Source organism: Arabidopsis lyrata (genome assembly GCF_000004255.2).
Source record: "Arabidopsis lyrata subsp. lyrata unplaced genomic scaffold ARALYscaffold_4, whole genome shotgun sequence".
NCBI classification, from domain to species: Eukaryota; Viridiplantae; Streptophyta; class Magnoliopsida; order Brassicales; family Brassicaceae; genus Arabidopsis; species Arabidopsis lyrata.
In genome coordinates this window covers 5791890-5814241 of record NW_003302552.1, presented here as the reverse complement: position 1 = coordinate 5814241, position 22352 = coordinate 5791890, and the positions used below count along the sequence as shown (strand labels likewise).

At 38.5% G+C, this 22352-nt stretch overlaps 2 protein-coding genes across 5 annotated transcripts; one reads left to right on the top strand and one right to left on the bottom strand.

The window, feature by feature from the left end:
• The first annotated feature begins 1608 nt into the window (after positions 1-1608).
• LOC9314996 (F-box protein At2g26160) lies at positions 1609-6763 on the top strand. The gene has a single exon (XM_021027527.1). It carries the CDS (start codon positions 5438-5440, stop codon positions 6638-6640), a length of 1203 nt encoding a protein of 400 aa, XP_020883186.1. The 5' UTR covers positions 1609-5437; the 3' UTR covers positions 6641-6763.
• Positions 6764-7814: 1051 nt separating this feature from the next.
• LOC9316815 (heat stress transcription factor A-2) lies at positions 7815-11103 on the bottom strand. 4 transcript variants are annotated; one of them, XR_002332776.1, is made up of 4 exons: positions 10518-11103; positions 9381-10186; positions 9067-9202; positions 7815-7957 (listed from the first exon to the last, which is right to left on the bottom strand). XR_002332776.1 is itself a non-coding variant. In XM_021029374.1 (2 exons), the coding sequence occupies exons 1-2, from the start codon at positions 10824-10826 to the stop codon at positions 9440-9442; spliced, it is 1056 nt and encodes a 351-aa protein (XP_020885033.1). In that variant the 5' UTR covers positions 10827-11102; the 3' UTR covers positions 9243-9439. The 4 variants fall into 4 exon arrangements, 1 of the variants encoding a protein (XP_020885033.1); XR_002332774.1 differs by lacking the exon at positions 7815-7957 and adding an exon at positions 8639-8849; XR_002332775.1 differs by lacking the exon at positions 7815-7957 and having other exon boundaries at positions 8978-9202.
• Positions 11104-22352: the final 11249 nt, after the last annotated feature.

The window sequence follows — 22352 nt, the reverse complement described above, 5'->3', positions numbered from 1 at the left end:
ATACAATTCCTCATCTCGATAAGCTTCTTACAACCGCAATGAATTCTGTAATCTCCTCCCATGATCTTCTTACAATTAGTCAATTTTTCCACAAATTTTCCTTCTCCTAATTCAGAATCCGAATTCCAACCATTTGAGATTGCCTCTAGTAATCCTTCCTTTCCAATCCATCTCTTATCAAACCTAAAACTTCGTTTCCCACGTGGTATCTTATCCAAAAGCGTAGCTACCACCGGTGAATGATCGGAAGCTACCATTGGTAAATACTCAACAAAAGAGTTGCAGAATAATTCAAGCCAATGTTCATTCGCTAAAGCTCTATCCAAACGACACTGTATTGGTTTTTTATCCCGCCAACCCCGCCAGGACAACCAATCTCCGATATATGGGAATTCCAATAAACCGTAATTTTGAATCATTGAATTAAAAGGGATAAACGAAGATGCATGTCTTAGAGTACCACCTCTTTTCTCATGATTTCCGGTTAACTCATTAAAATCACCACTGAAAAACCAGGGTGTATCCCTAGTCAACTCGATCCACGTTAACCGTTCCCAAACTTGATCTCTATTTTTCGGAACCGGGTCACCGTAAACAAAAGTAAGATGAATTGTTTTTCCTTTTACCGCAACTTTAACATGAATTAACCGATTACTTTCATAAACAATAGAAACATTAATATCAATATTATAATAAAGAGCTAAACAGCCATTACAACCGATAGGATCAACCGTTTTAAAAATTTTATAACCAAAATGACCGATAAATTTTTCCGTAAAAAAAGAAGATTGTTTTGTTTCTGAAAAAAATAAAAAATCTGGCCGGTGTTGTTTCCAAATGTTCCGAAGATAACCGATAGTTGCCTTATTCCCGAGCCCTTGACAGTTCCAACTCAAAACCTTCATTTATCAACTTTGTGTTTTGGTGGGTTGCGTCCACCAGTGAAGCCCTTCAGCGTGCCATGGTGCGTCAGGTTATGGCATACGTTCTCATGATCTATGAAATTTTACAACCTTGTCATCCAAATTTTTCAATTAAATAAAAGAGCTTGATCTTCTGTTTCAAAACTTTGAGGAAAGCAGAACACCACATCGTTCAACATATAAAGAGTTACATAAAATACAAAACATGTTGCCCACCGAAGCGCATCTCTAGAAAGACAAACCCCAAATACAACCGCAATCGAAGCAAACACCGATCAAACTCTTCCTTTACCCAAATCAAATCCACAACTTTTAGATACCGTGAAGCTAGATTAAACCCATTAATCAAACCCTCATACTTCCAATCGAGGAAATATAATCTAATGAAATCCAGGGATCCATGATTGATATCCCACCACCAGAAACAGAGCTGATTAACCACACACCAACCCCAGATCGAAACCAAAACCACCGGATTTACCTCACAAGACCACCAAAACAGAATTATAACCACCGTAAAAGCCGAGAAGGAGCCCTTACAAAGAGACATCTTAGATCCAAACCATTTCAACCTCTGTATCTCAAGGAACCGGCTAGTGGAAATCACTTTCTTCTCTTGGACCTCCTAGAGGGGAACCACCACCACTGTAATCAAACTCCGGGCAAACGAAGCATCACCGTCGAATCGGGTCAAGTCCTTACCAATCAACCCCCGAAGAAGAACTTTATCCTTATCGTTAGCCCATCTGGAGAAAACCACCACCACCACAAGATCTGACCGACCAAACGTTGCCGAGAACCGCAACGCATTGTTGGGTCAAAACCCTAGCGCCGCCGTCGCCATTGAAGAAGAGTTTACGCGTTTATCTCTTTTTCGTGTAATTCAATTAAAATTATAATTTTTCTTTATATTTTCTACGTACATATATGCATTTTATTCAAACTATCTTTAAAAAGTTCAATGGTTTAAACTATAAATCTCCAAAAGTATTAAGTATTACACCCTATGGTATACCGCGGGTCATATTCTAGTACATGTTAAATCTAAAAACACCAAAAATTCATATAATTTTAATACTAAATAACAAGATACAAAAATCTAACATTACTATATATAAGAATAAAATATTATATCGTAGTGTACTCGGAGTTAAATCCTAGTGAATGCTCAAAAGAGAGAGGAAATGAAGGGCAAACTGATATTGAAAGGTTCTTCCTTGCCATTAAGAAACCGATTCGTGAGAGTGTAGAAACGTTTTGTGAGGTGTATCCAGTAAACAAAAGCCCATTAAGACCCAAAATGAAATTTAGGTGTGGAAACGTTTTGCCAAATTAAATATTAGGATTCGCATGTAAACGCGTGTCAATCTAAAGCAAATGACCCGTGAGTCATCTCGACCTGACCCGACTTCACTTACGTTAGCTTAATTTTCAAAGCTTTCCTTCTTCTCCTTGAAAGTGGCAACAATTACCTTAGATTCGAGAAATTATGGGAGACGATTGGTTCCGTTTTGAGAAAACAGAGACGTCAAAGTTTTCGATTGGTTACAATTTCTGTTCACTGTGATTGTTTTTTCCATCTATGAGCCTTTTCGGCTAAAGAGAAAGGGAAAAGCTTACACTTCAAATAGTCTTCGGGCACTCCACGAGTTTGTGTAGTAATGTAGATTTCTTCGAAAAGATCGATGTGATCCATCAGGTGCTCCGTGCTTAAACCATGGAATTGGTTTTGCTTCATAAAACCAGTGATTTGAGATTGGATCTCATACTCATGTATTGGAGGATTAGGAACTCGTATGGCAGCTTGATCTTGCGGGTATTGATTTGGTGCATCATAATCGGCTATCATACGGTATGGAGCGGCTCGTCTCAAAGGAGGAACATAAGTGCCATGTCTTGCGGAAATATTAAAACGGTGTTGGGCATTAATGACATTAGCGGGCTGCGGAAGATTAACGTTGAGGTTGTCTCCCACGCCTTGACGATTAGCTTCCGGAGGAGCTTGTTGATCTCAGTCTCGGCCATCTTGTTGGTCGAGTCTTTCTTCGGCTTGTTCGTAGATGGAGTTGTCATCTTTATCGTGTAAGGGCTGTCCATGCTCGTCGAAAGCTGGAACTTGAGATTGCGGACCAAGGTCACCGTCGTGCGAGTTCCTTTGATCGGCCATGAGTTGATGTCTTTGAAGTCTTCGGATTTCGCGTTCTAGTTTTCCTATGTCTTGGTATAGTAGTACACTTGAGTTTTGATTCCTTGTCATGCACTGCAGATACCACTAATAGAAACTAAAAGGTAAAAAGAAGTTATCGAAGAAAAGTAACAAGTGAGAATTTAAACAAAAAAATCAAAGTATCTTAGAGTATAATTTCTTATTGAATTTAAAGGTAGCTTGAATCACTCCCCGGCAACGGCGCCAAAAATCTATGACTAAGGCGTTGGGCGTTCTAGGGTTTCTCAGGGTATCATGGTTCTCGACTAACTACGGTTTTGATCACCTAAGTTTCTATGTTTTTGTTCTAGTTCATAACTATGAAAGACGAATAAACGAGTTACCCTAGGTTATAGGATAAGCCGGTAAATCTCCCTAGACTCCGTTACTCAACTGACGTAGGAAACAACGCATAGTTCGACACATTAAGGATGAATTCGCTAAGTACTTTAAATCCTATTACTCAATTTACGCAGGCAACAACACGAAGAATTGGTAACACTATGTCCGAGATTATATTTACCCGATTAGAGATCCTAACCTCTTGGATCAGCGTTTGGTCATCAATCCAAACACATGCATTAAGTAAAAGATGTCACAAAAGAATCTAACTATGAAAAAAAATCAGATCTAATAACCTAATATGATTTGAACCATGAATCCCTCTTTGAATCACCCCATAAAACCCAACAAAGAAAACTACTCTCTCATGATGCAAAGAAACTACATAGAGATGTAGAAGAAAAGCATCATAAACGTATCAATAAAACAAAGAAGGTTCAAAGAAAACTTCTCTAGTTGTCATAGAAGATAACTTGTCTCCCCAAAAGTCTTGAAAGAAAGAGTAGAGGAGAAAGCAATGAAGAACAAGAGAGAGATCTTCAAGGGACGACGACTTCTATGGCTTGATCGACGAGGTGGAGCTCGGAGAGTTGAGAGTCTCATCGAGGTGGCTGCTGAGAAGGAGGCGAACAGAAGCTCTAAGAGGCTGTCGTGAAGAGGCCGTAGGGTTTCATCACTTTGTCTCGGTGTTTATAAGCTTCAATTAGGTCAAAGGATAAATCGTCATTTCCCGTGAATTAGGTTAAGTGTTGGCTCGAGTTTCTGGACCGGTTGCAAAGGTGGGTGGCCGTTGGTGAGTGAAGAGGGCAGCCCGGTCACGAGCTTCATGGCCGGTGGCGCTTGGGAGCTCCGGAACGGTCGTGATGCTTTTGGCCGGTCTGGACATATCTTCACTCTTCTGGGCATAACTTCCGAATGGATGAATTTTTTACCTTGATTCCACTTCGACGACAATCTTGATTCTTCTAGCTTTCCAAAGCCACCATAACCTTGAATGGATGTCATAGTTCTGAAGTACAGAAACTGTTTTGAAACGGGATTTGATCGACTTTTACTCTTTTTTGCTTGAAAATTCATAATTCTTCCTTGAAGCTTAAATACTTGGAAACAACCTTGAAGTATCAATATCTCTTGATTCTCCATGGAAAACCTAATAAAACATAGTAAAAGTGGGCTAAAATACGATGTTATCAAATAGTCATCTCTCACTCGCTTTCTTTGCTCACTCTTTTCTCACAATCAATCGTGTTTCACTTCTTCCATATCCCTTTTGAGAGGGCTCTGATACCACATCTTGAACTTAGTACACAATGATTTCTGAGAATACTTCTCTGATACTTAGATTGAAAACGAGATGGCCTTTAAATAGCCTTACAAGAACTTAAGCAAAACTGAAACAGAGAAGCAAAACAAACATATTCAAACGTGACTTAGTTCCTAATACTTCGCCTTATTGACTCAAACTAATAAATGACTTAGTCTCTGAAGACTTATTCAACTCTAACAGAGGTGTTCTTGAACTTACTTTGCTCCGTGTGAATGATGTGTTTGGTGGTCAAACTTGGTTACTTGTGTCTAAGCTATAAGGTAGGGCAAGGCAGACACATTGTTCTCCTTTTCGATCAAAATGCAGCATTTCATGTGCTTCGATTTTGTCTAAGACTTGTCCTCTCCATTAATTAGCATTGTCTTACGAGCTAGGCTATGATGTAATACTTTCTATTTTTTATTAAAGTCATCAAAATTTTTTGTAAATTAGGAACCAATAACACCCCGTACTCACGTGATAATAGGTAACGGATAATCCAACTAGGAATTGGATTATATAAGCCCAGCCCACGTGACTCCTAAAGTGTCTAGGGTTTAAATATTGTTCTGTATATATATGGAGTTATAACAGAGAGGGCGAGGCGCTAATGATCACGATCTCAAATAAAAAACACAGAACTCGTCGATTGATTCAAAGATGGAAATACCTGAGTGGACTGATTTACCTGAAGAACTCATTGATTTAACTGCAAAACGTTTCTCCTCCAACATCGACGTCGTCCGTATCCGTAGCATCTGTAAACCCTGGCGATCCGCGGTTGCGACCAAACAAAACAGCTTTCATTTTCAACGACGCAACCTTCCTTCCTCCAACAAGAACATAGAGACTCTTCTCTCTCCGACCACTTTCTTCCGTGTTTATGTCCCTTCTTCAGGTTCTTACAAAGGATGGCTGATCAGAACCAAACAAGTCTCAGAATCCAGTAAGATTTGTCTCTTGTCTCCTTTCTCTCGTCAGCTCCTTGACCCTTCACAAGAAACCCTAGACCTTTTGAAATTTGGGTTTTCAGAGATTCGAAAATCTTACGAGATTCATATATTTGATAAATATTTAATTCAAAGCGTGAGAGGTAAAATAGGACCATCACATAAGTTGTCTAGAGTTGTTTTCCTAGACAATCTGTTTTTCGCAGTCGGCGAGGATGAGAAAATCTGGTGCTGCAAGAGTGGAGAAGAAAGTAGTAGAATTTGGACAAAAATCAAAAACCAAGTTGAAGATTTCTCGGACATTATACTTCATAGAGGACAAGTCTATGCCTTAGGCTTAACCGGCGCAATTTGGTGGATTAATTTATCACAGCTCAGACTCGTTAAATTCACACCTCCAACTCCAATGAACTGTGATAGTTGCAACAAGAGACTCGTGGACTTTTGTGGAAATCTATGCATTGTTCATCAACTTCGTGTAAGGAGAGATAATATCGAAAGGACATTTGGTTTTAAGGTTTATAAGATGGACGAGGATGTGGCAAAATGGGTTGAGGTTAGGTCCTTGGAGGACAAGGCACTCATTGTGGCTAGGGACAGTTGTTTTACGGTTGTAGCTTTAGAGTACCATGGATGTTTGAGGAATTCTATCTACTTCATGGATAATGTTAAAAGGAGTGAGGACGAAGCTCGTAAATATTTCAAGCATCATAATGATAGTTCCGAGTCCGAGTACCATGGACTTTTGAAGAATTATGTCTACTTCAATGATAATGATGGAGAATATTGTGATTATAATGGAGTGAATGGTGAAGCTGTTAAGATGTTCAAGCTTGGTGATGGTAGTATCATCGATATGACTGATTTCTCTTCTCATAGTTGTTTTCACATGTTCTTTCCTCCCTTCCTCTAAAAAAGATTAATTATCTTAAATATGAATCTTGTTTTATTTATTGCTTATAGTTGTGTGATCTTGTGAAAGTTTTCAAATCCGAAAAAGCCAAACTAAAGACGAAGAAAAACAAAAATACCAACATTGAATCTCTATACTATTAAAAGAGAAGTACAAATGAAAATAGGTCGGGTTAAAATCAGAAAACTGACCCGAAATTCTGAAATCGGATCTTTGAATTTTTTTTGGAATATAAATTCGAATTAATAATGAAAAATCGAATCAAAAATGAAATATTTATGGAAATCAAATAAAATTTGATTGTACTTATGGCAACTAATTATAAAAGCATATTCCCAACAATATTTTATATTAATTACGTATAATAAATTTGTTCATATATTTTTGGAACTAATTCGATAACAATCAACGTTTTTATCATTAATTTTGCTCATTTTAGCCAATTATCATTAATTGAAAGATATCTTACTTGCTTCTAAAGATTTCTAGAAAATTTATCACACATAAGTAATACCCCATCTGTTTTATAAATTAAATAGATATTTTTATTTTGGTCGTGTACATTAAATAGATATAAAATCCATGTAACTAATTTTAATTTAATTAGATTAAATCGAAATTATGGTATTTTCATACCTATAGCTTACCAAAGAAGTTTAATTTTCAATTTATAAAGATTTATTGAATATGATTTTAGAATTATTCAACAAGATAATTACAATGTTATCTTATTTGCCCGCTTATTTGCGTGTTTAATATATTTTCCCAAATCTACCCTATAGTAAGATGATTTGGGCTCGACCCGCGGTTTTTGACCTATTTTGACTACTCTAATTCCTATGAATCGTCTAATTTTAGAATTTTAAAACACAAAATTCTATTTTGTAAATCATAATTGATACGATGGGTTTATTTATAAAAAATTTAACATTTTCTCTACAATTCGTTATTATGAATATTTATAAGTATACTACACGATTTGCTCTACTAAAAACACACAATATTAAACTCAACGTATGTAAACCAATATTCTCCCGCGGTGGACCGCGGGTCCGATCCTAGTATAGAGAATATAGAGAATACCAAATTTGTAACTGGAACATCATCTATAAGAAACTTGATTAATTAAAAAAAAACTTAAGAAGCGATCGTCTGTTGTGACATAGGACTAGGATGCCGCAGGAATTTGATCTACATTATTAGAAGGGGTTGATACCATGAAATCAAATATAGGAAAATCTACAAAAATATCACACAGGCCATTTAGTTCCAATTGTGTCCCAAGCTTGATTCAAATCCAGTAACGTACTCTAACATCTAGTACGTTAGAGTACGTTACTGGATTTGAATCAAGCTCTAACATCCAGTAACGTACTCTAACATCTGAAGGCGTGAAATATTAAAGGACAAAGCACAATCGTTGCATTGGGAAGCACACCTTTCTCTCTCACTTGGTAAAGTTTTTCCAAATCTAGGGTTTCGTTTTATTGAGCTTCATCTTCGGCGGCGGATTTGCAAAGGAGGATCAGGGGTGAGCAAGCTCTTTTTCCGACAACGGGGTGTGGTTTCTTCCCCTTTCGAGGTAGTTGTGGCTCCGGTTGGGATGGTTGAGAAGCTCTGGAGCTGTGGCTTTCCGGTTGAAGACGCTGGAAGGTTTGCCTGGAAGTCTTCTCGCGGCTCTGCCATCTTCACGGTCGCTGCGGCTACAGCGGAATTCGGAGGGGTTTAGGTGGGAAGCGTTGTTTCGTCTGGTGGTTAGCTGCAGATCTCTGATCTTCGAGGGCTATCGCAGATTCCGGAGTCTAGGTGTACGTCTAAGCCATCGACCCTTGAATCCGCTGTGGTTTCGCATCCACCAGACCGGATTGAAAGTTTTGTGCTCTAGAGGTTTGAAGGTGTTCGGATCTGGAACGGAGGGGTTTGGTCCCAGTGCGACATATTGCTTGGTCAGGATATGTCGACGTAGAGCCGGTGTGTTGGAAAGTCGAGTTTTCTGGGAGGTTTGTAGCAAGAGTGGCGAGTTGACGGTGAGGTGCATCGTCGGAAACTGGTTTCTTCCAACGGGGTTTTCAATCCTTCTTCTCTGCCTCAAAGCCGTGGACCTTGAAACCACCGGATCTAATGCGACTGACTCTCTGCCACCGGTAACCAACAAGATCCGAACTTCCGTTTTAGTTCCGGCGACATTTTTCCGATTTCCTTTTTGTACCTGGTTTCAAGTTTGTAAAGCCCAAGGCCCAGCCTATTAGGGTTTTTAAAAATAAATATTATATTAAAAAAAAAAAAAAAAAAAAAAAAAAAAAAAAAAAAAAACATCTAGAGCAGGCAAAAAAAAAGAGAACGCAATTAGTCTTAAACATAACATTCAAGCTTCAACTAGATCAACAAGTTAGTAAATGTTACATTCAAAGAAACATTTTTAGTACCTTGACCTCTTTTCCCAAAAAAATCTTAACAAAAGTTACTAAATTCAGGTCTTCTCTCATAACATAAACTCCAAAATGCTGAACATAACACGGAGCTTGATACTCTTATTGCAGCTCCATCTCATGCTTCTAAGATCTGGAGAAAGAGAAGAAACATAACCATTAAAAGTTAAAACTGTCAAACCAAATCAAAGATTTTTATTCATCAGAACAGGAAACAAGGAAATGTACAACAAACAACACTCAATGCCTTCATTGAGTCAAAACAAACAAACAAACAATTCAACCAGTAAATAAAAAGTGGTAGTAGTTACCACAACTTAGAGACCGAGTATATCGGTCTTTCGACAAGTAGATGTGTTCAGCCGTAAAGTCAAGGTTCTGAACCAAGAAAACCCATTTGATCAACCATGTCATGTAGATCTTGACTGTCCCAATCCAAAGGTGAACCAACCAAATCTTCCACTTTCACATCCAACTCTGCTTCCAGATTACCATCTCCCATCATCACATTCATAGCCTCACAACACTGTTCCTCCTTCATAGGCATCAAATTACTCGACTCATTGTCGATAGCTGCAGCGAGTAATATCTCCATATCATCTTTCATTCTTTCAAACTCTTGATCATGCAACAAATTCTCCTCCATAGTCCCCAAGCTTGGAGTAGAAGTAAGCCTCCGTTTCCTCCCAACATCCAAACCAAACAGACTCTTCTTCTCTTTACTCATCAAAGCAAACTGCTGTACAAAGTTCGGATTGTTCAACGCCTTAGCGAGAAACGTCATCATCTGCTGCTGTCTCTTCTCAGTAACAAGCAACCGTTGCTCCATCGCTGCAACTTGACTCTTGGAACTATGTTGCTGCTGTCTCAGCCTAACTACCTCAGCTACAAGCACACTATGATCCCTCTTCAACCTCTCTACCTCCTTGTCAAACCCGTATTGCCCGACTTCAACACATGACATCCCTGACCCAGAGCCAGATCCAGATCCTTGCTGATTCACATTCTGCAATCCCATGTTCCTCCTTCTTTTAATGTTCTTCAAGAGATGCTTTTGTCCAGCTAAAAACCCTTCATTCGCAAATTCCCATCTATCTGGATCAATCTTTCTGAATCCCTACAATCAACAAAAGAAAGTTTCATCAGCTACTTAACTTTGAAGCAGAGTCCTTATTAGTCATTTCAAGATTCTATTTTTACTTTCAAAAACAGAGGCTTGAACAGATCTTTGTTAAATGAATCTCTTAAACATATGACCAAAATCTCAATTCATTCATATGAATTTGAAGAAACCCATTTTGTATTTAGCCATTTAAAAGCTTAAAGAACTAACCTTTATATAGCTGAAGACTCATAGTAAAACCCATCTAAAGAAATCCAAAATTAAGATTAGAAACAAAAACATAAACAAGGTTAGGTAGATTACAAGGTAGCAAAAGGGTACTTACATAAGTATTAAGCTGACGAATAAAACTCGAGAAATTGCTATGCTTGAAGTAACGAGGAAGGAGAGTTGTTGAGAACTTATGAGAATCCCACACCACAAAGCTGTTACGACCATTACTCCAAGAAACTACAGTGTCAGTCGCCGGATCCTCCACCATTTCGTAAGTCTTCGTCAGAAAAGGCGGTGGTCCTGTTTCGTTCAGACCCTCCATTGGTCTCGGAGACGATGATGATCCTACAGACGAAGAAGCAGCCACTGAACCAGTAAACGTCACCGTTTCTTCCTCCATTTCCACTTTCAGTTCCTCCATTTTTCGTTATTTATCTCAAACCCATAAACTAAATTGTATAAATTTAGTAACTTTAGAGAAACCAAAGCAGATTAGATAGATTTTGTTGCCAAAATTAGAAACTGCGTTTTGGGTAAAGTTTGTGACTTTCTTCTGAAAATGTTGATTTGAGAGCTTGAAGCGTGGAGGAGAGAGAAATGAGATTATAAGGGGAGAGAAAAGAAGGTTCTAGAGACAGGACAATAAGATCTTCACTGTATTAAAGCTTCTTTGACATTTGTGTGAGCAAGTGGCGACAAGACAAGACCAGGTTCCAGAAACTTCGTTACCAATCTAGAATCTCTTTTTTTATTATATGGGCCTTTAGTTAAGCCCATTTCTGACAGGCTGTCACAACTCACAAGGCTTAATAATATACCAATTCGAGGAAATTGCTAATTTTGTCTTTCGTTTTTTCTGGGAACAAATAGACAAAATACATGAATTAATGAACTTACAAGTTAATGTGCCATTTCTTACGTTTTCTAAAATTCTTGCGAGCACATCTTTTAATTAAATGACACATTATCCACAGTTTTAGAGAAATTATGTCGTGACTGTATTGTTTGATTTCAGACATTTTGTTGAGTAAATTGGGCCTTTTTGGGTTTAATCTGGAAAATGTATGCTCGACAGTTGGACCAAGATTCAGCTTTGTTTACAAAAAAAATAATAATTTTACAATAATTGGTTTATCTTACATTAGGTTCATGTGTAAAATTTAACACTAACAATTGAGAACAATAATGTATAATCTATAGGGTATTTACACACGGTATCAATGGAAAACTTAATAATTAACTGACACTATACTGTCCTATTCGGCAATCTACAGTCATCGATATTTAGACCATTAAACCCCTATAATTCTAGTGTCGTGTAAGAGAGAGAAAATAGGGTCAGAGATGTGTGTGTCAGTGTTTTGATATGCGATATCTCTGTAGATATCAATTTAAAGATTTTATGGAAACCAACAGAGAAAATAAATATGGAAATCAGAAGAGTCGCATTCTTTCGTCGAGTCGCATTATTTGGGTCTTTGAATTATAAAACCAAGGCGCATTCTTTCTCGAGTTCATTTACTTCTTCTTTTTAACTCCAGTCTGATATCATCATTTTATTTCCTACTCAAAGGCGGTGAATAACGGCGGCGGTGGTTTCCAATTTCTGTTTCGTTTGGCTTTACATCTCATCGTAAGTTTCCCGCCGGTGAAGGTCGTTCCTATTTCTTTTTTTCTGATTTGTTTGTTTATCTCTTCGGTTTTGGTGTTGATGTCTCTATATTTTACCGCTTTTAAGCACACTTTTCTCGTGCATTTAGCTAAGTTTCATCTCTATTTCATTGCATCCATAGTCCTTTTCATATCATTTTCATCACTTAGTACGATTTGCATTGCATGGCATAGCATATTGCATATTGGATGTGTTTCAGGTATTTGGAGCTTATTTGGGACTTAATGGATGCAAAGAAGAGAATTGATGATTCAGAGCCAGTCTGAAGTCCCTCAAATATCGACTCAGATGGAAGTCTTGCATTGCGATTTAGCTTCAGAGCTCTTCATACAAGTTATAGGAAATTGAGTTACCTTTCCAACGGAGGTGATTTCAAGCGAATCAGAGCTTTGATGCAAGAGTTATGGTGGTTTTAATGGAGACATATGTAGAAAACTGGTTGGACTCGACAGGAGGTCGAGCAGGCGCTCAGAAACCACCAAGGGTTGGACTCGACCACACCAACTCGACGTGAGGTCGAGTAGGACACCATCATGGAGCACCCTTTGAAGAATCACTCCCCCTCGACCACATGGACTCGACGACACAGGCTCGACGTCACGTCGAGTTGGTCTCCGCCGACTCTCTATTTTGTCTTGTAGCTAATTAGGGCAACCTAGTATTTCCTATAAATAGGGGTACACCCTTTTATCCAGCGGATATTCTTTTTACCCAGCAGATATTCCTTTGTTCTCTCATAAACCCTAGTTTTTGTAATCGTTTTTCCTGTTGATCCTTTGAGTTTTTGCATTTCTTTTCTTCATCAAAGTTGTAGATCTGTCTCTTATCTATAACATACTTGCTTTTCAATGATTTCTGGGTTTGAAACGTTTTCTGGGTTTTTATGCATGATGTTCTTCAGTGTTCTTGAGTAGTGGATTAGGGTTCTTGAGGATGGGATAGATTAGGTGTGGAATCCTTAGTATATTTAGGTGGTTAAGTGTAGAATTGCTTGATTTCCCTTCTGGTTTAGTAGATCTTAATGCTATTTCCTCTCTGATCAATTGGAAGTTGATCTCAGACATTTCCACACCCAAAAGGTGTTTGATGAAATGTCTGAACCAACTATTCCAGAGATTTGCATACTCTAGCCCAAGATATTGGATGTTTAGAATGCTTATTGACTTTATTAGATTAAATCATAATGCCTGCTAGGTTATATTTCTTCAATGAGAATTGAGTATGAAAGTGATTTAGCTTGAGAATCTCTGTCACGAGAGTGGATTGATTTGTATTCGAATCTATTGTCTAGGGATAGCTTGATTGAGTTTGTTAACCACCTAGGTAGACTAAGGAGACTGCCATAATCGATTACCCCATTCCTCAGGACCTTTTATCTCTATTGATTGTTTAAATCTTGTTTCTGTTAGTATTTGTGTTCTACTCGACCTGTTAGGCCTAGAGCGCTTCTCTGCATTGTTAGGTTGTTAGTTTCTTTTCAAAAGCTTTTGCATGATAGTTTCTGGTCTTTAGTTTACTTCTTGTCCTTGTTTACTTGCTGTTTAGTTCTCTTTTTATGCTTTTAAATTCGGTATTTGCATGTTAAATTGGTTGCTTAGGATCAATAGAAACACACAAAACCGTTTCATAATTGGCTTGACTTATTCACTTTCTGTTTCATATCTTGAATGATTGCAGTCACACTGAGATTGGATTGATAAACCTAATATACTACAATGGCATGTGTATTAGGGATTGATACTTGTTAGAAATTGAAAATCTTACTATCAATTTGGCGCCGTTGCCAGTCTTGTGTTGCATTGTTCCATTTAAGATTTCAGAAACGTTTAAGATCAAGTTCTTTCTTTACTTTGGCTACTAACTATTCATTTCATCTGCTTGTTTTTATGCTCCAGGTACCATCTCGACCTCACGTCGAGACTGCCACATCGAGTCTGACCACTCTGCATGCAAACTCGATCTAAAGGCTCCAACAACCTCATCAGCTATAAAAACAACATCAACCAGTTAGCTCGTGAGTTAAGAGAAGGTAGTGCCCGAGACAACTGTGAACCGCATAATCCAGTAGCCATGGAACCACAAGATCAAGATAATCAAGGAGTTGGTATACCACGGAACATTGGTGATGGTGATGCACCACACAACCATCAACAGAGACAGGGCATCGTTCCACCTCCTGTCCAGAACAACAATTTCGAGATCAAGAGTGGATTGATCTCAATGATTCAAGGTAACAAGTTTCATGGGTTGCCTCTGGAAGACCCCTTGGATCACTTGGATAATTTTGATAGGCTCTGCAGCCTCACCAAGATCAATGGTGTTAGTGAAGACAGCTTCAACCTGCGTCTGTTTCCCTTCTCGCTGGGAGACAAAGCACACCACTGGGAGAAGACACTACCTGCTGGCTCCATCACATCTTGGGACGATTGCAAGAAGGCCTTCTTAACAAAGTTCTTCTCCAATTCAAGAACTGCACGTCTACGAAATGAAATCTCCAGTTTTACACAAAAGCAGTCTGAATCCATTTGTGAGGCCTGGGAGAGATTCAAAGGCTACACTATACAGTGTCCACACCATGGTTTCAAGAAGGCTTCACTACTCAGCACACTCTACAGGGGAGTTTTGCCCAAGATCAGAATGTTGCTAGACACTGCCTCTAATGGGAATTTCTTAAATAAGGATGTTGAGGAAGGCTGGGAATTGATAGAGAACTTAGCTCTATCTGATGGTAACTATAAAGAGGATTTTGATCGCTCCAACAGAGGTATTGGAGATCCGGATGCAAAGCATACTAAGGAGATGATTCATGCTCTCAACGAAAAGCTGGATAAATTACTGCTTACTCAACAGAAGCCAGTCCACTATATCACTGAAGAAGAGCACTATCAAATCCAAGAGGGGGAGAACAATCAGGCTGCAGAAGTCAACTACATTCAGAACCAAGGTGGCTACAACCTCTACAAGCCTGCTCATCCTAATCTATCTTACCGGAGCACGAATGTTGCAAACCCTCAAGATCAGGTTTACCCTCAGCAACAACAGAACCAGTCCAAGCCATTCATACCATACAATCAAGGCTTTGTCCCAAAGCAGCAGTTTAGTGGCGGTTATCAACAATATAATCCACCACCCGGTTTTGCACAGCAACCCCAGCCAGCTCCACCTGCACAAGATCAAGACATGAAGCAAATGCTTCAACAGCTTCTACACGGCCAAGTAGCTGGTGATAAGAAGATGGCTGAGATTCAAAACAAAGTCGACTGCTCCTACAATGATCTACATGTCAAGATTGAGGCTCTAAACTCTAAGATTAAGTACATGGAGAGCCAATTTGCCTCTACTTCTGCGCCTCAGAATCTAGGGCAACTGCTAGGGAAAGCTATTCAGCATCAAAAAGGTCATGTTAATGCTATTCACCTTCGCAGTGGTCGAGAGCTGCAAACTCGACCTAGCATAGCTCCTGTCACTGAGGACAGTGAGATTCAAGAGGGGGAGGATTTCATTCAGCATGAAACTCAAGTCGATGATACCACTAAGCTCGACCAAGATGATGTACCTCGTGATCAAGTCCAGAGCCCCCAGATCAAAGAACCAATTGTTGATAAGAGTAAGAAGAAAGCTTTCATCCCACCACCCTACAAACCTAAAATACCATTCCCAGGAAGATTCAAGAGGGATATAATTGAGAAGTACATAGCAATGTTTGCTAGGCACATCAAAGAGTTAGAAGCCAGGATGCCTCTCATTGATGCTTATAAGCTGATTCCGGATTCTCACAAGTACTTGAAGGACATGATAATGGAGAGAATTAAGGAAGTGCAAGGGATGGAGAGTCGTGAGTGCAGTGAAATCATCCAAACGAAGATTATTCCCAAGAAATTGGGAGATCCTGGTTCGTTTACTCTACCTTGCTCTCTAGGCACTTTAGCCTTCAGTAACTGCCTCTGCGATCTAGGTGCTTTTAAAAGTCTCATACCTCTCTCCGTGGCCAAGAGACTGGGTTTCAGCAAGTATAAACCTTGCAACATCTCCTTGATCCTGGCTGATGAGTCTATCAGATTTTCTCATGGGTTATTAGAAGATTTGCCTATTAAGATTGGAAATGCTGAAATCCCTACAGACTTCATAGTGCTAGAAATGGATGAACCAAAAGATCCTTTAATCTTAGGAAGGCCCTTCTTAGCCACTGCTGGAGCTGTCATTGATGTTAAGAATGGGAAGATTGATCTTAATCTGGGAAATGATTTCACAATGAAGTTTGACATCAATGATGCCACGAGGAAGCCAACAATTGAAGGACAGACCTTCGTAGTTAAGGTAATGGATTGCCTAGCCGATGAACAGCTAGAGGAGGTTGCTGAGGAAGATCACCAAAAAACTTCTTTGACTAAGAGTGGTGAAGCAGGATATCTTCTCACTGAAACCTTGAGATGTGGTAAGTCACTAGACTCACACAAGGAAGTAGCAGGGTCAGAGGTCTTTAAAGGCTTGATTGGGTCAAAAACAGAGGTTAAGGTGGCATATGAAGCAAGCTCAACACATGCTCAACCAACTGACTCGAGTATACATTTGAGCAAGCCTTCAACTAGTCTGGAGAACTCTAGCTCGACCAAACATCGTGATAAGCTGCTAGAGTCTAGCAATTCTGCTCTAGATGGCTGGTTAGAACTCAAGGAGAGGTCCAAATGGCAGGATAAAGCCATAAGGGAGCTAACAGGCACTGTGAGAGAGCTGAAGGATCAAATCAAGAAGCTCCATGGGATAGCCAACCAAGTACCACTCCAATTCAAGGACATCCCAAATGATGAAGCGTCTACTCTGGTCAGCGCAAAGGGGAGTGAATTCACTTCAGAATGGTCTATAGCAGAAGACTATCCAGTTGATCAACAAGAAGCTTACTATGAGAAAAGGGCCATTGAGTACTCAACTGCAGATTTGTCAAGAGAGCATGCTAAGTTTGATGATTCATCCACCTGCAGGACAGAGGAGACCTCATTTGCTCTCTACAATCCACCCTAAGCTCATTCAATGTGAGAAGTCAAGCTAAAGACTTTAAACAAGCTCACTTGGGAGGAAGTCCCATGTCTACCCTTGTAAATATTAGTTATTTCATTGTTATTTTTGATGTTTTTGCTTAAGTGTCTCAGGATAAAGCGTTTTAAGGAAGCCAAGGCGCAAAACAGAATGAGTGGACTTGACTCGACCTGCCCTCCTCGACGTGAAGTCGAGCTTGCCCCTTGGTGTCACTCCAAACCAAAACCGAAGCCCTACTCGACGTACCTGCTCGATGAGACGTCGAGTTAGCCCATGAAGCCCACCTGTACCAGGTCAGTCACCTCCTTCTTCACCCATCCATGAGGTAACAACTCCAATTCACCATTGTATATACGACATTTCATTTTGTTTCTCTATTGGTTTGCCCTGAGTACTCTCTTCCAAATGCTTGTTACACAGAGGACTGTGTAATTTAAGTTTGGGGGAGGGCTCAGGGAGTATTTGACATTGCGTTTTGTTTTCTTATTTCAAATTTTGCATCATTGCATCTAAGGCATAGAAAAACCATAAAAATTTGAAATTTTTCAAAAATGATTTCTCAAAAAAAGAGTGTTCATATAGCTTGCATTGTCATTTTAGGATTGTTTTAGTATGCTTTCACTTAGAGCTGTTGCATCATGCATTTGCATCGGAGATTATGATGATTATAACCTTGTAAATATGCCTATTCACTAAGTAGAACTCAGTTCCCTGGTTGTTAGTTCTCTAATGCATAATCGACTGAACTTGAAGTAAGACCGCACCATCTTTTGAATTCAACGCTTGACTTTCTTATTTTTAGTCGAATCTCGCTTTGATCTGATGCATTTCCCTATCTATTTGAACTTGAATTTTGACTTATAATTATCATGCTGTGCATTGTGCTATGAACTCATGGATACCTTAAAATACTTGGACTTTCTTTTACCTTTTGATCACTCTTGCTAGTCCAAGTAGCTGACTCCCATCTTTGGAGCAGTTATTCCCCAGCCTTAGCCTTAACCTTCTTTCAAGCCCTTTACCATTTGTGTGTGAATGTGAGGCTTTATTCCGATTGAGCTTGGTAGAAAGTGTTAGGTCTGTAACGACAAGGATAGTATCTCATGTAGTTCTGGTTCACGTTATCTGGACCAGATAGGACTAGGTGGGTGCTTAATTCTGGGTTTGGGTTGTGTTTAAAAGAAAGAAAAGGTTGTGTTCATCATTGAAAGAAAAGGAAAGGGAAAAGAGTCCTAAGGAGAAGTAGCTAAAGTAAGAGAAGTCTAGTAAAGGATTTGGGTGTGCTAAAGTAAAGGAAAAAGGGGTTCTGTAAATAGCTTAAAGAGATTGGGCAAAAGCTTTGTGTTTATAAGAAGAAAGAAAAGGGAACCCTAGTTTTTAAATAAACCCGATCCGCTAGACAGAGCAGTAAGAAAGCTTCTCCTAGGATAGAAAGCAAAGAAAAGAAAAGGGATGATTTGAGTAAAGTCTGTAAATACTTTGAATGCAAAAGGGTAGAGTTAAGTTCATGATTTTGGGATTAGAAATAGGACCTCTATTTGGGTTGATATTGATTACATTCTGGGTAGATGGGGTCTTATCCTTGTATGCATAACTTGATACTCACCTTTAGCATTCTACTAAAGCTCAATCATTCTTGAGAGATCCCCTGTTGCGATTTAAACCAGATCTTTAAGGGACCATCTTTGTCTCTAAAACCTTTACCCTTTAGCCAAATGTGTTCATATCCATTGCATAGTATGATTCACGGTTCCTACTTAATAAATGTTAAAGGGAATGTACAGATTTGAATGCTTGATTTGATTAAGGCAGAGGTTAGGTTGAGATGTGAAGGAGATGGCTAATGTTTTTAAGTAGGGATCAGTCAACCTTGCATTCTAGAATTAGCAACCTGGACATTGAATTCACTTACTCTATATGCATGTTTTGGTTCTGAGTCTCCACTTTCAAACCTCTTCTCCAGCTTAGTTCTATTTATTTGCTTGAGGGCAAGCAAGAGCTAAGTTTGGGGGAGTTGGTGTCTCTATATTTTACCGCTTTTAAGCACACTTTTCTCGTGCATTTAGCTAAGTTTCATCTCTTTTTCATTGCATCCATAGTCATTTTCATATCATTTTCATCACTTAGTACGATTTTCATTGCATGGCATCGCATATTGCATATTGGATGTGTTTCAGGTATTTGGAGCTTATTTGGGACTTAATGGATGCAAAGAAGAGAATTGATGATTCAGAGCCAGTCTGAAGTCCCTCAAATATCGACTCAGATGGAAGTCTTGCATTGCGATTTAGCTTCAGAGCTCTTCATACAAGTTATAGGAAATTGAGTTACCTTTCCAACGGAGGTGATTTCAAGCGAATCAGAGCTTTGATGCAAGAGTTATGGTGGTTTTAATGGAGACATATGCAGAAAACTGGTTGGACTCGACAGGAGGTCGAGCAGGCGCTCAGAAACCACCAAGGGTTGGACTCGACCACACCAACTCGACGTGAGGTCGAGTAGGACACCATCATGGAGCACCCTTTGAAGAATCACTCCCCCTCGACCACATGGACTCGATGACACGTCGAGTAGGACGTCAAGAAGCTGTCTGGACACGGACTCGACCACGCAGGCTCGACGTCACGTCGAGTTGGTCTCCGCCGACTCTCTATTTTGTCTTGTAGCTAATTAGGGCAACCTAGTATTTCCTATAAATAGGGGTACACCCTTTTATCCAGCGGATATTCTTTTTACTCAGCAGATATTCCTTTGTTCTCTCATAAACCCTAGTTTTTGTAATCGTTTTTCCTGTTGATCCTTTGAGTTTTTGCATTTCTTTTCTTCATCAAAGTTGTAGATCTGTCTCTTATCTATAACATACTTGCTTTTCAATGATTTTTGGGTTTGAAACGTTTTCTGGGTTTTTATGCATGATGTTCTTCAGTGTTCTTGAGTAGTGGATTAGGGTTCTTGAGGATGGGATAAATTAGGTGTGGAATCCTTAGTATATTTAGGTGGTTAAGTGTAGAATTGCTTGATTTCCCTTCTGGTTTAGTAGATCTTAATGCTATTTCCTCTCTGATCAATTGGAAGTTGATCTCAGACATTTCCACACCCAAAAGGTGTTTGATGAAATGTCTGAACCAACTATTCCAGAGATTTGCATACTCTAGCCCAAGAGATTGGATGTTTAGAATGCTTATTGACTTTATTAGATTGAATCATAATGCCTGCTAGGTTATATTTCTTCAATGAGAATTGAGTATGAAAGTGATTTAGCTTGAGAATCTCTGTCACGAGAGTGGATTGATTTGTATTCGAATCTATTGTCTAGGGATAGCTTGATTGAGTTTGTTAACCACCTAGGTAGACTAAGGAGACTGCCATAATCGATTACCCCATTCCTCATGACCTTTTATCTCTATTGATTGTTTAAATCTTGTTTCTGTTAGTATTTGTGTTCTACTCGACCTGTTAGGCCTAGAGCGCTCCTCTGCATTGTTAGGTTGTTAGTTTCTTTTCCAAAGCTTTTGCATGATAGTTTCTGGTCTTTAGTTTACTTCTTGTCCTTGTTTACTTGCTGTTTAGTTCTCTTTTTATGCTTTTAATATCGGTATTTGCATGTTAAATTGGTTGCTTAGGATCAATAGAAACACACAAAACCGTTTCATAATTGGCTTGACTTATTCGCTTTCTGTTTCATATCTTGAATGCTTGCAGTCACACTGAGATTGGATTGATAAACCTAATATACTACAATGGCATGTGTATTAGGGATTGATACTTGTTAGAAATTGAAAATCTTACTATCAGGTGTAATGACCCTTTGTTTTTTTCAGATGGAAGATCTGTAACTTCCTCATCGGCTTATTGCCGCCGGTGAAGTACCTCTTGGGGAGAGGGCAAATGTTTACAACAAGATGAAAACTTTGAGAGGAATAACGTATTTACCCGTTATATTAGTTAGCCGATAACTTATTTAGCGACCGTACCTATGATAATGATTATTATTTTTGTTACTTTTTTCTATTTTCATAGATTCTTAAAGCTTTTTAAGGCTCGCTCATTTTAATGGAAAGACGCTTGTTATCGTCTACTTTGTTTGTTACCCTACTAGTTATACTTTACATTTGTCACATTTTATATTACTGATTCACCGCTTCTTATTTGTTGCATTACTTACCTTCTTTATTGGTCTTGCGTTTCGATATTGTGTTCCTATTTTTGGATAACGTAGTTAACCATTATCAAATTTGTTGTTAGCCGTTAATATTGTTACCCGCTACGTTCTTAATTATCTATCAATATCTGACTTCATTGTTTGGATGACTTCATTGTGTGGCTGAACATAATGATTTTGTTTTGGTAAATCTTTATTTTCCCCATATGGCCGGTGGAATCTTACACAATTTTTGCATCAGGTTTGTCTCGCATTAAATTCTCAGATTTGGCAAACGATTGCGCCGTCTCTCTCTGCAGAATAGGGGTGTTTTCGTCTTTTAACATTACTGCAGTTGTTACGCTTTTAATTAATGTATTACTCTTCCCAGATCTTTAGATATCGTTTCCTCTATGGTTTTATAATTCATTGACCCATCTATATTGGTAATAATGTAATAATAATATAATGGGAAAGTTACTAGATTAACCAAATATTGAGTTTAACTACTAGATTGTCTCAAAAATAATTTGGGTTAAATGAGTTATTTTCATGTATAACCTTGTCTCATGTGTAAAAAAAAACATACAAAAATACCCTTTAAAATTAATTCCGGCAATTTTACAAAAGTCTGTTGTATAGTTGTGACTTATTTGTTTGTGATAGATTTTTTTTGGCAGACTTATTTGCTTGACATATTTTTTAGAATATGGTTACCACACACTAAAAGAATTGTAGCAGATTTATTTTTTTTGACAGATTTTTTTTATTCAACCACAGACTTTAACAATTTGTGACAGACCTATTGTAATGTCTGGCTGATTTATTTTGTAGGAAGCGGCAGATTTATAATTTTCTAAAAAAAAACTGGCATGTTGTAACAGATTTGTTGACTAAAAATTAATAACTAGATTGACGTTTAATGGTAGAAGATTTGTTATAAGTTAAGACAGATTTTTATATTGTTACCAAAAATTTATCGTGTAACAGCATATTTATTTTTGAAAATGTAGGGGGGTGTATTCAATAAAGGATTTGAAATGATTTGTATTAAAAAGATAAATCTTATGTTATTCAAACATGAATTTTAAAAATCTTTT

Bases quoted from the DNA above. Each gene is read 5' to 3' on its own strand.
- LOC9314996 (XM_021027527.1), top strand. From the start codon at position 5,438: ATGGAAATACCTGAGTGGACTGATTTACCTGAAGAACTCATTGATTTA.
- LOC9316815 (XM_021029374.1), bottom strand. From the start codon at position 10,826: ATGGAGGAACTGAAAGTGGAAATGGAGGAAGAAACGGTGACGTTTACT. The intron at 10,187-10,517 runs GTAAGTACCCTT...TGTTGATTGTAG, and splicing joins TTCGTCAGCTTAATACTTAT to GGATTCAGAAAGATTGATCC.